Here is a 15,399-nt window from a genome sequence, read left to right on the forward strand (position 1 = left end):
TGACAGAAGTCTATTAGCCATCAATTTTTTCAAAGTTAAGTCAGAAGTATTACAAAAGATCCATTCAAGACAGAATAACTAATCTGCCAGCTCCTGGTCCTGGAAAAGGAGCAATCTCCATTAATGTGAATTTTACAGCAAGCAGTGCTTGCTCTGCAGGGGAATAGTCAACACACCAGCTTTACCAGAAGTCAGACTGAATCTAGAAAAGCCTGAATACAACCCAAAAAGCACACTGCCGAGACAGATCTGATGTGCTTCTCCACTGTTGCATTCCAAATGTGTTCTTCCATTAATGAAATGATGTTATAAGACAGAGAATTGTCCCACTGATTCTAATTCTCCCGGCACCAGCCCTGCTCTGTAAGCTTATCTCCGAAGCAGACTGCTGAGCACGCGGGGTCCAGGATAATAACGGTTCCCAGGGAGACAGGAGCCAGCGCGCGGGAGCTGCACAGAAGGGCACAGGCGTACCAGGGAGCCAAAGCTGAATTCTGATTTCAGCAGAAACCTGCAATAACTCTATCACTGACACACCGTAAGGAAGACAAGGATCTGGCTGTGTGAGCGCTGGAAGATCAGCGTAGTGCCTTGGGTAGTATTAGAGGAGTGTGACTTAATTTTACTGATGTGTAGCACAGTCTGACAAAGACGACTTTGTTGCCAAGACCTTGAAAGCAATGATAGCAATACAAGAGGGAACAGCTATGAAGTCATCTCTGGAGAGACCCCTCGTAAAATTATGACTTAGTGCTTGTATTGCAGTGTCATTAAGGAGAGCTACTCCCAAAACAGGAGGAGACAGTGCCAGGGACATTACAGACACCAGACCTACAGAAAGCACGCATCCGAGGCAATCAGTAAAAGCGAATGCAGGAAAACCTTTTATGCAATAACCTAAATTTGTAACGAAGCGGGCGATAATGCACAGGCAGGTCAGCAGTCTGATTTTATAACCTGGATAGTGCACGCAGGACTGGTTCCCGGCGTGCTTTGAGACCTGCTCCCCCTGGTTCCGATGGGTGGCAGCCCGACGGTGCGGTGGGACCGGAGCAGGGTGCTCCCCAAAGCAGGGCTGCCGCGCAGCCGTTCTCACCTGAGCTGCTGTAATCGGAGTCTCCATTTGCACCTTCCAAGAAGGGCACACGAGAAAGAGCTGGCTTCCCTCGACTTCGCTTGGGAGGCATCAAACCGCTGTTGGACAGAAACGGAAAAGTAGGTATCAGGAGAAAAGAGATTACCCTTGAAAACAAAGCCAAGTAAATGGATTCCCCGGCTCTGTTTAAAATACTGGAAAATTACTGTGCTGGTGCATCACTGACATGAAAAGAACACTGAATACTTCAACAAAATGTCATCAATACATCTCTTCTGGTGCAAGCGGACAACACAGCTCCAATATATATGCAACTGAACTCTCAGCCCATGTCCTGAATGTCCTTTCACCTCATTACTACAAACGTTTCAGGAAGTGGACTATCTCCACCTCAAGCAATCATATTTTTCACTTACTGTAGTTCTTCTTTTTTTCTTTTACAATTTTCTAATAAACAACCCATTCTGAGTGAATTTGGTGCTCAAAGAAAGAGTGGAGGAAAAGCAGTAAACAGATCTGTTCCTAAATGGAATAATTGTACAAGTTGTCCATGAGACATCAGCTTGTTTTTAATTCCTCGTTTTGTGTGTGTCACATAGCTCTAATGTAATTTTTGCTATGTGAATTGCTTCCAATTATTGTAATAACAACTTATATTGTACTTTTCATCTTCAAAGTACTATACAAACGTCAACTAACAAGTCCCCACGCTGTGGATTCAGATTTGTATCCCTCACTTACAGATGGGGAAACGGAGGCAAATATGGTGGGGCCATAAGGCCAAGACATGGTTTGAAGGGGAGTTTCTGGCTCCTGGTCCTGTTCTGACAGGATCCTCACTCCGTGAAGGACTTCTGCATGACTCCTGGGCCCTCATTTAAATGATACTACAAGTATGAGCAAATCCAGGTCTCTCCTTTTTATTCCCTTCAATGCAGCTCCTCACCTTACGATAGTTTATTGCAATAGCTTTTTGTGGGATCTGCCCGGGGGCCATGGTAGTCCCAGCTTACAGAAGAGGCAATGACTGAGCTGAAGATCTGGGCACACAGCCCAGAGAAAAGGGGAGAGATGAAGAGGTGGGTGGATGTCCCATCTCAGAGAAGAGCTGGAGGTCCTGTGCCTCCAAGGGGCTCAGCACGTGCTACGAGCGATCATTTACTGGCGCATCACGTGCTGCCCAGAACCTGACTGTGGAGGTGGGATCACTCTGCTGCAGTGAAAAGCCCTCGCACCAAAACTGCTCCTCTGAACCCAGGGCCTTGCCCCTTGCCATGGGCACGGAAGTCTTTACGAACAGATTTATAATGGAAACACTAATCAAACCTGAGCTACAACTGCAAAATTATAACCTCTTTTGACAGCTAACATTTAGGATCACTCTGCATAACAGAGCAAGTTTTCATTTAAAAAATGCTCCTGGGGTTCAACCCCGCTGCAGTATAATTTGTTATGCAGCTCATAGTTTTAAACTGTAGCTTCACTCCTGAGAACGGGTGTGCACGGGGAGCTTTTTGGTTTTAAGCACCCGCTGTCATTGCAAACTTGGGGTCTTACAGGACTGAGCACATGTATTGGGGGAAGCATAAAATGTCTGATCCTTGTGATGGGTCACCACCCTTAGGGTCATCAAAGATAAGCAGAGAGCAACGACATGTTCAGGGCACTGAAAATATTACTTAGAATATCACCTAAGTCTTGCTTCTGCTTGTCTTGGGTGATCTTAGCCATCCAGGTCAAACGCTCTCAGCCTGCCACTCACAAATCACAAGAACATGATTCTGGCATAACACAGGTTTTATTGTGCGGTGAAAGGGTTGTGAAACGACTGGAGTCAGTGTTAGGAGGGCTGGGGAGGTAAGACAGACCAGAAAATGGATATGGTACTCATGTATGCCTACTGCGTCTGACCACAAGATGACAGATGTTTGCTTTAAGGCTGTTCAGTCCTGTCTGAAGTGCCCAGGTCTGCTTTTAGACCTCTGAAAGGCAGAAAGCAGCAATTCAGTAGCTGGGAGAAGTTCAGCTTCACCTGCAGTGCTGAACTGGACACCTGAGTTCAGGGGTTCTCTAGCTTTGGCTCTCAAGAACTGCAGGAAGGTATGCATCAGCAGAGAGGATGTGTATGTATTGAGGAACAGATTTTTCAACCATTTGCTTGAAAAACCAAGCACTGCTTTTGGGAGCTATAGCTTGAGAGAACAGGATGGAACCTCAGAACCATTTTGCCTGTCAGGGTCAACACACAAAATAAGTAACAGTTTGATCTGGGTTTGAAACGAAAGAAGTCAAACAATACAACCAGGCAGATTAATCCAGACACAGAAGGTGTTCTGGGGAAGAGTTCTGCAGGGGGCACTTACCTGCAGGCTTCAAACACCAGTCCACCGCCCAGGCCAGAGCTGCATTCAGAGTCAGAGCCGCTTTCTACATGTTTTGCAAAGCCGTTAGTCACTCCTGCTGAAGAGAAACAGGAATCAGCCCAAAGAAGCTGCAGCAACACACAGAGGTGCTACCAAGGCTCAGGGAGGGTCACCGTCCCATGACTGCCAGCCACAAAGATGCCGAGTGCTTCAACCAGAGAGGGAAATTCTGCGCCCAGTTCCCCAGACTCAGTTGTAGCCAAAAGGTGACTAATAAAAGGTATTTCTACCCCTGATGCATGAAAAATTAGGCTGCCTCTGCAGAAGCAAGTGCTGGAGAAGTGCCCAGGAATGGTATAGGAGAGCTCCATGCAGCATCCAGCTCTCTGGGTAAGCCCAGAGGCCAAGAACTGAACCACTTGCTCATCTGGCTTCAAATGGCATTTGGAAAAGACCCAGAGGTTTTGCACTGACTGACACGGACTTCTCCCTGCCTCACCCCGGGCCTGGCTGCCCGGCTGGTCCCTGCCGACGGGAGCAAGCATGTAAAACCACAGCTTATTCAGTTACAGGTTCTTTGCCGAGAAAAATCCACTCTAGGAAAAACTCGATGCTTCAATTTCTGGAAGTGAGATTTTCCAGTGGACTGAGGAAGCAGATTCCTCGTGGGGAGGAGAAGGCGGCTCCCCACCACCTTACTCTCTGACTGGTACAAACGTCTCTGTACCCATAAGTGGAATATTTCACTTCTTTGTCCCAGACACTGACAGCACTGGAAATCTTCCCTTCACGGCCACGTTTCCTGCTCTGTGCACCTGAGGGACACCTACAGAGAGCTGGGATCACCTCCAAGCTTAGACGAGATCCCATACGCAGGGGCAGGCAGGGGTGGACAGGGAATGACCCCCGAGAGCGTCCCCAAGCCCGGAGCAGGTGCAAGAAGCCAGATGACCACAGCCTTCCCCCAACCAGGGACCCATTGCCCTCAGGTTCTCCGTGGGCTCAACAAAAGCCCGTCAGCCACACAAAGGGCAAATTCATGCCAAGGCCACTATTTTTTTTTTCCAGCTGTAAGTACAGAATGGCCACAAGGAGCACATTTGTTCTGACAATCCCGATCACGCTGACCTGCTCCTGTGGTAACACAGATTTGCACGCCAGACACTCCCTCTAATTAGGAGAAATCAATTGTGTTTGAAACAGTGGAAGGAGCTGAATCACAAAAGCGGTGCTGTAACTCATAGGAAAAAGCCAGCAGTGCTGCTTCAGCAGAGAAAAAATGTCACTGCCTAATTATCAGTGATTCTTCCAGCATCCTGCCTTTATTTTCCCTTTTTTAATTTCAGCCTCTCATTCTGACCTGTATCCACTGCGGACAACTCCCCTTTGCTTTAATTACTGGCAGATGATGACGGCAACTCCCTCAAACCTTTGGAGAAGCCATTTCTGTTTCCTTTAACCTGTCCTGGTAAGTCAATCCCCACACCCAATCGCTTTCCTCCCACTCTCGATTTGCTAGCAACCTTTTCACAGCCAAATAACTTTAAGGAAATATGTGAGGTATGGGCTAAGTCAAGCCTTAAAGATGGGAGCTGTCCCCCGATGTCCGTTAACAGGGAATGAAAAAGAAACCACGTTGCTGTCACTGAGATGTTCTTTTTCACCTTGTGTCTTTCCAAATTTCATCTCAGCTGCTTATTCTCATTTGCAGATCTAATTTGAAAAGGAACCTGCTCAATATTCCCACTTATTGTATTTAAACGCCAGAACTGAGCGTAGAGCTGACATAAAAGTAATGTTTAACATCTCATCTCACGTGGGTGCTGTGGTTGGTCCACTGCACGCTTCCAACCAAATGCACCATTTCTGCAGCAGGAAACTCGAACTGCTAAGAGTGGCCAAGCCAGCACAAACCCTTCCATGAGGGCAGGAACGCCAACACTTCTCAGCCCTGACTGGAGAGCCCAGAGTCTCCAGGCAGGCCATCCAACAGCCTGGCAAGCAGCTGGGCATGCTGGTTAGCCTGCCCTACAGAAAACTCTCTTCGAGTAGCCCTGCTGACTGGTAAAGGGAAGAATTACTTGTGACCTCCCTGGGTTTCATCCTGGTACCGTTAAATGTCTAAAATGGAGGTGTCTAGAGGTGAACTAAGTTACCAGAAACTCCGTGTAGAGTCAGTGGAGAAGAGAGGTGCAACTCTTTACAGACATGTCTTGCCGGCCTTTAGAATCTGCAGAAAGTTGAAGCTTTCGTCAGGCACAGCTGGTTATGGGGACTAGGTTTCCCCCGGGCATAAACTGAGTTTCAGGTGAGTAGTTTGGATGCAGACATCTTTACTCGACCCCAGGATTCCCACTCCCTCAGCTCCATCTCACAGTTTCCAAGGGTACAGAAGGAAGAGAAATCCCAAGGACTTACCTCTCTGTCCCGCCTGCCTGGGCGACTTCTCTCCATCGCTCTCGCTGCAGGTCCTGCTCTGTGGCCGCTTCCGACCTTGTCGTTCCCCATCGGGGCGGGAGGGCGAAAGCTGCCCGCTCTGCCCGTGGTCCTCCCCGTTCTCCAGGGAGCAGTCCAGGCCTCTTTGCAGCTTCACCCCGTTCTTAGCTTTTTTAAAAAGGACAGATGTCCGTCGGCCCACGCCGCTGAAGGGGGGGCTGGCAGGGGTGTCTGCGGGTGGCAAGGCCAGTCCGTTCAGGCCGTTGTCACTGAGCAGGCGCTGGAAGGCTTGGCTCTCCCGCTGCAGCGCCTTCTTGTCGAAGAGTTCCTTGTCCGACATTACCCTCTTCTGCAGCTGATTCAAGGACTTGCTTTCACTGATGGGTTTGAGTGTTGGAGGGTCCTGCAGAGAGTCCAGCTCTGAGAGGGAGGGTGCGGGTCCTGTAGGCTCCAGGGTGGGAGGGTGCGGGGGCTTGGCATCATCTGCTAAAGGAATAAAGAATCTGCTTGAACATTTTAGAAAGAGTTATTGCCAAAACTACCGACAGCCGTTCCCATCTTTCACTAGGGCCACAAATAGGAGAAACAGCAGGTCTTGTCTGTTGACATGCACTAGGAGAGCTGGAGCTAAAATCCTGCTGCAGCCTCTCACCTTTCTCCCCTTCTTCGTCCCCTTCCCTTGATGTCTTGTCCAGCCCCTCTTCCCGCAGCACAGGCTCCCCGTTGGGCATGGTCTTGTTCTGCTGCTGGGCCAGCTTCTGCCGAATGGAGTTGATCTCCCGTCTCAGGAGCCGGATACGCCGCGTCCGGGCGCCGCTGGACCTCATGGTGCTCACCATGTCTAGCTTCTCCAGCAGCTCCTTCAGCTGGGCCTCCAAGGAGAGGTGAGCCCGGTTCTCCGGGAGGAGGATGTTATCCACTGCATCAAAAGAGAGTGTAACGGTGAAGGGAAGGTGCACAGCTTCTTGAAGAAAGGAACTCCACTCCTGCATTTGGGACCACTGCCATGCCTCATTCCCACTGCTGCTGCCCACGAACCAACTGCTTTAGTTCGGGGATTTAGGAATTGTTAACTGTGGAGCTCGGACTTCCTTCCTTTGGGTAAAGAGCAACCGATTTAACTTGCACCGCCCTCCAGGGGCAACAGTAAAAGAACATGTGTCCGCACCCACGCAAGACGGCTCACAGTCCAGGTCCTCGGCAGAAACCTAGTCCATTGCCAGGTAAAACAACAAAATCAGACCACAAACAGAACTGGCCAAAACATAACATGTTTGCCATTCCCCTGGCTCTGCTGAAAGGCTGGCACCCGCTGGAGCAGGGCAGAGAGCTGAGGGCTGTGCTATCGTACACCAACACAGATTTCATAACAGAGTGTCCGTCTGCCTCCAGGAGGGCTGCAACATTTAGGAAATGGACCGCGGACTGCGAGCTCTGCGTGCTGGATGGCAGCAGTATTCTGTACTAAGTTTAGCCAAGTTATTCAACCAATGCTGTGGAGCTGCAACTCAGGACAGCTATGGGAATGGATGTGGGCATGTTGTGAATGGAAAGTCTCGGCTAGGACTGCTTTGGTTCCAGTACCTTAACCCCACACCACCCCCTCCCAGCCCTCAGTGCTCCATCTAACCCAGTTGCTCTATTATAATGAAATATACAAGCTCTCCTCAGAGCAAAAAGTCCTAGATCCACCTTTGTATTCTTTAATATACCAAGTTTATACTACAGCCATGGCACAAATCAAACCGCATGGGCAGTCACGAGGCTCTTCTGAGGCAGACATGCACTAGGAGAGCTGGAGCTAAGCTGCACCTAGCTCTGAGAGCGCGGCTCACCTGAAATCCTGCTTTTTGAGGCTATGGAGGAGTTAGATATATGCTTAAATAAATCGATGGATAGGAAGGTTCTTGTATGCTGAGTGACAGCTATGATTTTCACGCAGGCTGAGTGACATGCTCAGAACAAAGAACTCAGTTATGATCTACCTGAAAAAATGAAGGTTAATGAACACTCACCATCCTCCCAAGAAAAGCGGTAAAAGTCCTCGGTTTTGGGCGACTCGGGCAGGTGAATCCCCACATCAGTGTCAAAGCCGATGTTTTCAGCCTGCCGCCGTGCATGACGCAATATCGCTCCTCCGAGGTCTCTGAGCCGGACAGCTGCTCGGTGGAAAATCGTGTCTTTAGCATTATACCTCATGCAGTTGGTAACTATAAGGTTAAAGTCTTCCTCAAACTCATCCAATGTTCGGTACAGGTGGGACTCCAGCTTCCGCCTCATGGTGGAAAAATCCATTGGGTTGGAAATGAATTCCAGGTAATCTGGAACCTAAACATATAAAACCTGTACAATTACAAAAACCATTTACTAGCCAACTAGAGCGCATCCATCACAAGCACTCTTAATGCCCTTTCCACCAGCAAGGGGCAGCGCCAGCAGTTCACTTCTGTGTCACCCAGTCAAGGCAGACACATCCTGGCTCTGCAGAACATTACTTGTCTGAGACGTGCTGAAGCTTCCAGAAAACAATACCCTTTTTTGGCCTGGAAGGATACCCACATTGTGAGTTCTCTTTTGAGATATTCTTTAGTCCACCAGCAGCTTGGGACAAGGTGGTTTGTGCTTCCAGGGCTATGACAGCACATGAGCTTCTGCCCAACAATACCTCATCTACAATCCATTAGACACCTTTAGGAAAGAGACTTGCCTCGTTCAGGTTAACAGGCTCTGCAAAGATCTGGGCAGCATCCTTCTCCTGCAGCAGGTCCAGCGTTGTGCGCAGAAGTACATTGAAAGGGGTCAGCTGCAGCTCCATAGCAGCCTGCTGAACCTTGACCTGGGAACAGGAAAACAGCAATGAGCACAGTTATCGAGGACGGGATACGTGAGTGGTGTCTCCCTCTGGTTTTTCCTGAATCATAAGCCCAGATCTACTCCGTGGTGCAAACCTCAGGTCATCATACCACTGGTCTCGTAGACTCACTGCTGAAGAATTTCTGGCAAACACCTCATTCCCCCCGTGCAGGATGCACATTTGCAGTCAGCACTTTGCAGAGTCTAACTGCACAGTCCCATCCTTTTGGTCGGGGAACTCCTGTTTATCCAATCTCATAAAGCCAAAATAAGAGGAAACCCCATAAAACTAAAAGATAATACAAGTAAAAATGAAAACAGGAAGAAGCATTTCATGCCTGGTAAATTATCCTGTAGAACTCCCTGCCTCAAGACATTATTATGCCAATTAGCAACATTATACAAAAGTTAAAAGTACGTAGGCGCTTACACGAACAACAACATCCATAATTAGACTAGCGAGCATAAACAAAGTTCAAGACATAAGCTCTCACACTTCAAGGCAGAAGCCAAACAACAGTGGTTAGATGTCTGCAAATTCCTAATACACTTTTTTACATCCTTTATGAAGTCTCTACTACTGTTTGATTTCAAGCAAACAAGTTGTAGCACGGGTTTGATCTCTTACACTGAAACTCTACTCAAAGGATACTGGAACAGGATAGAAGTATTTATTTCTCCTTTAACATTTTAATTTCTTTGATCTTATAATCCCTTCATTATGTCATTGAATCAACCACTTCAGTAGCACAGGAAAGCAAGTCTGTTTACATAAAGCGCACTGTATTTGATGTGCTCAGCAGAAGACAGCATCAATAAGCAAATGAATGAAGACAGATATAAAGACCACACTCTTCCCCCAAAACAAGAAAGAACCTGAACAAAGACTGAGGACTCTGGAGCATCTTTCTCCGCTCAGCGAAAAGCTGGGCTGGGATACAGCTCCAACTAGACATCTTTATCCTTTTATAAAGCACAACGTAGTTTTAACAAGCTTTTATGGATTTAGCCAACTGTGATAGGGATATATCGAGATACCAAGAGCAAAGCCCAAGAGTGATTTTTTTTTTTGATCCTCCTACCTAAAATATGTCCACAAAGAAACAGGACTGAGCCACTGCTGTAGATCAGGGACAATGCAGCAAATGAACCAGTGCTGGCATCAAACAGACTCCAGAAAAGCTGTGGGCAGTTTCTAGCCACAAAAAAAAAGTAGCTTGCAGAGGGGCTGTGATCACAGAGGATGCTGGCTCCCCGCAGACAGCCCGAGTGCCTAGCAGCAGGGAGAGCGCCCCGGCAATGCCTGAGGCCATGCATGCAGGCTCACCATGCACAGGGCAGTCTTTCATGAACCTGTCCTTGAAGATACTTGTGCCAGAGAGCACAGTTGTGGCTCCACCCTCCAGCCAGATACAGCATGCAAAGACCCTCAATCGGCAAGGCTGGCAAGCAGGGCAAGCAACGGTGCAACTTTGGAGATTTGCACGCAGATCAAAGAGGAAACCAGTAAACGGTCTCCATGTTCAAACTGCATCTTCTCAAAAATGTAGTTAGAGGGTAAAACACATGAATTTTCAGCTTTCGAAACGCAGAGCAGAATTCTGAGTTAGACCTCTTCTGTAACCAAACTTCTGAAATAAACATTAAAGGAGATCAGACTTCTACTCCGTAAAACACCTGGTCCATGCTCAGAAATAGAAGGGGTGCTGTAGGTCAAGGAACCAAATCCACCGTTAGTTACACAAATACGTTTGCTCAGCACTCTACAGCCCAGCACCGGTTCTGAGGGCAGAGGCTGCGCAGAGCGAGCCTGTGACTGACACAGGGAGAGATGGCTGCTCTGCACATCCAAAAGTCAGACTCCATGAAAAAAGGAAAAGGCTCAAGAAATACTGTCGTGTTCCTCCCCTGCTTCCTGCAGCACAGGGTGCTTGGTGGGACCGAAGCTAAGTGCAGCAGCTTGACAGCCAGAACTACCTACCTGCTCCCGCTTGAGCTTTTCCCTCTTACGGATCAGCTCGATGAGCAGCCGTGCCCGCTCCAAGTCATGCCGCAGCTTTTGCCAGTACTTCAGCTCTTCCTTCACTGCACTGGTCTTCTCATCCTGCTCCTTCTGTAAGACAGAACAGTGGGGTGAGATGAAAAACACAACTGGCTTCCTGTGTTTCCTCCTCTCTCTAGGCATCCCCTATGAATTGCTCTCATAGTCTTCCTCCTGACCCCTTGTCTCTTGTTCAGACTATGTCCCCTCCTTCCTACAGCGCTTAGCTGCCTAACAAACACCACAACAGACTCTCTGGATTTTATGTTAACTGTGAAGTTAGGCCTAAATCATACTGTAGCTACACTCTAGGGACAGGCTTCAGTGCACGCTCACGTACACCCTCCCTGCTTTTATATCCAAGTTCATTGCAGGGGCTGGAAATTCTTTGTTGGCTGCTGTGCACCGAAGAGGCAGCCCAAAGTGTGTACAGGATAAAGGCAAGGTGGGTAAAAGCATGGGAGAAAAGAGCTATTATTATCCTCTTCCTAACCAATATGAAATAAGGGTCACGCAAAGAGATTCGCCAAAACACAAAGGAACAGCCAAGGGTGGGAGATGACCTCACACCTTCCAAGACACAGTTCAGTGGCTTTGCGAGGCAATCATCCTTCCTCTCCCAAATCTGTAGCTTTTCAAATGGCTTTGAGGATATAGCTGAAGTGCATATACTTTCGCATGATTGCCAAGAGAGGACAATTGCTTCACAAGATCTCAATGCATTATATTTACAGGATATTTGTTTTTAAGATCTTACAGTAAACTGCCAACTTAATACACCAAGGAAATGCTGCACTTCCCCAAGCTCCAGGCTGATTAGTGGGAAATATTTTTTTATTAATCACTCAAAGCAGTCTTCATACAAACCAAAAGCCTATAAATTCCTACAGCTACAGTAAAAATACACGGCACAATGTGCACAACACCTACTGACAGGCTACGTTAGAGGGTAGAGCCCAACTGCTTTGTTACTCCACCAACCACTTCTGATGCCAGATGCAGTGCTGTTTAATAGCATCGAGATCAAGTGACTCTGGACGCCAGCTCAGAGGAGGAAGCAAAGGAGTCCAGAGCTAATGATTATGTCCAAACTTCCATATGAATGTGCATGGGAGGGTCGGAAATTGAAGCTGCAGGAAGAATGACCCAAACTGGAATTTGGCCAGGACTCTGGAGCTAACACCCATTTTCTTAGGAGGGGATCTTTAATCACTCGGGAGGAACGTGGCTTTGTGATTCATTTAAGAGATCAGTCCACCAAAGGCCCATCACACCCTTGCACAATCCTGGGTCTCCTGACTCAGGGGAAAAACTCTCACCTGCTGGCTCATCAACACCAATTCTAGTGGCATGATGGATATCCCACTGATACACTAACTCAGCTCTTTTGGCATGAGCATATCAAGAGGAGACCAAAAGAAAGTTAAATCAGGTCACCCTCTGATCCTTTCACTCTCATTCCCCTTCCTAGCTATGTATCAAGTGCATCTCTCCCCAGAATGCAAGCTCTCCCTCCTCCCACGCGGATTCATCCAGGCACCAGTACCTGCTCCGCGTTCCTCTGGGACTGGAGGTGCGAGTGCAAGCGCCGGATGAGCGGCACCCCGTTCCTCGCCTGCCGCTTCAGCAGCCAGTAGTTGTGGAGCCTCTGCATGAACTGGTTCTTCCTCTGGAGGGAGAGGCCGCTGCAGATTTTGTTCAGCCTGAAGGAAGCAAGGAGGCGTCATCGAGCCGGCCGCAAAGCAACCGTGACTCTGCAGACCCCGGCGATACCATCAGATTTACCAACAAAGCTCTGTGGTGATGTGTCAATGCACACTCTGAACTACACATGCAACTGGTACAATCTGGGATCTCCCCACTGCAAAGACATAGGTGCCTACTTTACGCAATACATCCCTGTTTCAGTAGCAGCTCGGCTGGAGGTCCTCACCAGGTGCTTGCCACAGCACGGTCAAAGTACAAAATCATCAATTCAGCTCCCAGCCTTAATTTCCAAACTACTTTCTGTGTCAAGAACTTTCCTGGGGGTCATTTAAGTCTGATGTTATGAAGCTGAAGTCTGGGAAACTGATGTGACAGGAGTCCAAAACACAGCACCTATTTTAACCTTTTCAAACCATTCATTAGATTATACATGGTGCCTTATCAGCAGTTTTCCAAAGCTTATCTGTTAAAACACTGGCGACACATCACCACACTTCCTCAGGCACCAGATGAAAATCCAGCACTACCTAGTTCTGCATGAGACAGAGCTGGGAGAAGAAAATACACCGCCAAATTCAAGGCTGCTTGCAACACTGACAGGTTTGACATGCTCTGTAATAAAAGGAGGAATTAAGAAATCATGAAATGAGATTAAAAAATAATTTAATAGCAGTATGACCCCTGTCTGCATGCCAACTTGCAGTATTTTAAAAACACCTTCACAGCTGTCTATGTAAATTTGGATGCTCGATGGGTGTTTGCTGTCAGGGACCACCAAGGATTCCATGTTACATGGCAGTTTGGGACGGCTGCTCAGCAAATCAAGGAAACCAGTGTGCCAGCAACACTCACATGGAAGAACACTGGTCAGGATGATTCTGCACAGCACGCTTTAAACACAGTTATCGCTATGTCTTGACTGGAGACAGCACTTCCAAGGTTAGCAACAAGAGGGACTGAGTCCTCAGAACAGACCCCATCCAGCTCCAGCTGTCCAGCTCCTTCCCTGAACCTGCAACACTCACCTGTAAGAGGGGATTTGTGTGACTGTCACCATGGGCACAGATGAACGCCCGTTGGTCACGTCACCAGGCTCCTTTTTGATCTTCTGCTTCAATTTCACTTGGCTCTTTTTCAGAGACCCTTTGGGAGGGCTAGAATTGGCTTCTTCCTCTCCCTCCTCCTTCACAGTGTCCTCCTGCCCCTCACCACTAGCAGCTGGAGACCCTTTTTTTACCATCCCAGGTGGGGAATGACTCTCACAATAGGCAGTCTTGCGCACGGTGAATGTCGTGCCGTTGATGCTGGTCTCCCTCATGGGTTCGATCTTCATGAAGAGACCAGCCCTCTGGGCACAGGTGACGTGGAAGGCAGTGTAACAGTTCACCTTGTGACATTGGATAGCAGCTCCCATGCCCTTCTGCTTGCAGATATAACATGTGAGCTTCCACCGAGCCGGAGGGATGTTATTTATCCCTTCGATGGGCTCCAGGAACACAGTGTTTGCAAAGCAGACCTCTGGGATCCAGATGGCACAAACCACATGAGCCCAGCGGCCGTCGCTGGTCTGCTTGAAGGCTCCGCCTTTGTTTGGGCAAAGGACACAATCCACAGGGCGAGAAGGGGACTGTAAGCAGCAGCGGCAAAGCCACTGCCCCTCGGGGATATAGGGCACACCGTAACACTCCTGGTGCACGGCCAGATTGCAGATATCACAGAACAGGATGACGTTGCTGTTGTGACACTCATCGTCCATGCAGACGCAGCAGAAGGCATCCTCATCGATGAGGGACTGCTGAGCCCCGTTGTTCCGGCTCTCAAGGTATGACTCCTTTTCCAACCGGTCCACCAGCAGCTCAAAAGTGTCAGCAGAAACTGTCCCATAACCATCGTCCCTTCTCTTCTCGTTGACCATTTCCAGCCATGCCAGATCTTCCTCATCCATGTCATACTCCACCTCTACATCGAGGTCCTCAGGAGGCTTTTCGATGTACCGGTAGTAGGCAGCAGGGAGAGGAGGGGCATCTGGCTGGCTGAAGGAGTCCACCACGCGGAAGCTGGGCTGGGGTAAGTGTAAAGATGTTCCTGGCGCATGTTTGGAGCAGGACTCCTTCTTCTTGCCTTTGGAAGGAGTTTTCTTAGATTTGGAAGGGAAAAGGGGCTGTTCGCTGTTTTCCTTGTTGCTGTTGCACTCTGTGATGTCCTGGGCAGTCAGCTCATCCTCCGTGATGATTTTTAAGGGATCATAGATGCTGATGCGATGAAGCCGCCCATCGATGTCTACCTCCACGATCCGCTGGGCCTGAGCATACGTCAGGGTCTCCCGAGTCGGTGAGCACTTGAGGCTGTAGGGCGAGGGAGAACGCCTCCCCTCCAAGTTCTGCCGGGACCTCCTCCGAGGCTTCCTCATCGCTGTGGACCAGAGACCCTGTAACAGAACAGGACAGAGGACTGTGTAAGCAAAGGAGACAAGCAAGGAGCAGCACAGATTCAAAAACTCACTCAGCATTGCAATAGAGCAACATTTCTACTAGAGACTGCAGCAATTTCAGGCTCACTGAGGCCTCTTCACCTTCTTACACACAAGCAGGTAACAGATACATCAACCATTTCTTGCAATGTGTATCACAGCAAAGCACAGCACCCTCCAACCTTCTGTTTGTTTGCTAGGAGGTGTATATACCCCTGTGCCACCAGATGAGAAGAGCTGAAATATATTTTACAGCATAGCACCCAAACACTCTGCTGTGCATTCGGCTCAGCAAACCATTCAGATCCCCCCAAATTCAAACAGCACTTATCACATCTGCTTGCACCGTTCACCTACTAATTACACAGAGGCCAAGGAGTTTTTCTCTGTACCTTTGCCTGTGGCTTTTCTTTTATACCCCCGACAGCACACA

The 15,399-nt window shown here is 48.6% G+C and overlaps 1 protein-coding gene across 2 annotated transcripts in view; it reads right to left on the minus strand.

The window, feature by feature from the left end:
* Positions 1-15,399, minus strand: part of BRPF3 (bromodomain and PHD finger containing 3) — a 30,617-nt gene that overhangs the window by 8,763 nt on the left and 6,455 nt on the right. The window contains exons 2-10 of one of the 2 annotated variants that reach the window (XM_064472311.1): positions 13,522-14,924; positions 12,336-12,492; positions 10,730-10,861; positions 8,603-8,731; positions 7,911-8,223; positions 6,548-6,814; positions 5,878-6,378; positions 3,460-3,553; positions 1,097-1,194 (exon numbers count right to left, since the gene is read on the minus strand). In XM_064472311.1, coding sequence (XP_064328381.1) covers positions 1,097-1,194; positions 3,460-3,553; positions 5,878-6,378; positions 6,548-6,814; positions 7,911-8,223; positions 8,603-8,731; positions 10,730-10,861; positions 12,336-12,492; positions 13,522-14,906 — 3,076 coding nt within the window. In that variant the 5' untranslated portion in view covers positions 14,907-14,924. Of the gene's footprint in view, positions 1-1,096; positions 1,195-3,459; positions 3,554-5,877; positions 6,382-6,547; positions 6,815-7,910; positions 8,224-8,602; positions 8,732-10,729; positions 10,862-12,335; positions 12,493-13,521; positions 14,925-15,399 lie in introns of those variants that run through there. The other variant, XM_064472310.1, reaches the window with a different exon arrangement.

Source organism: Phalacrocorax carbo, chromosome 23 (assembly GCF_963921805.1).
Source record: "Phalacrocorax carbo chromosome 23, bPhaCar2.1, whole genome shotgun sequence".
NCBI classification, from domain to species: domain Eukaryota; kingdom Metazoa; phylum Chordata; class Aves; order Suliformes; family Phalacrocoracidae; genus Phalacrocorax; species Phalacrocorax carbo.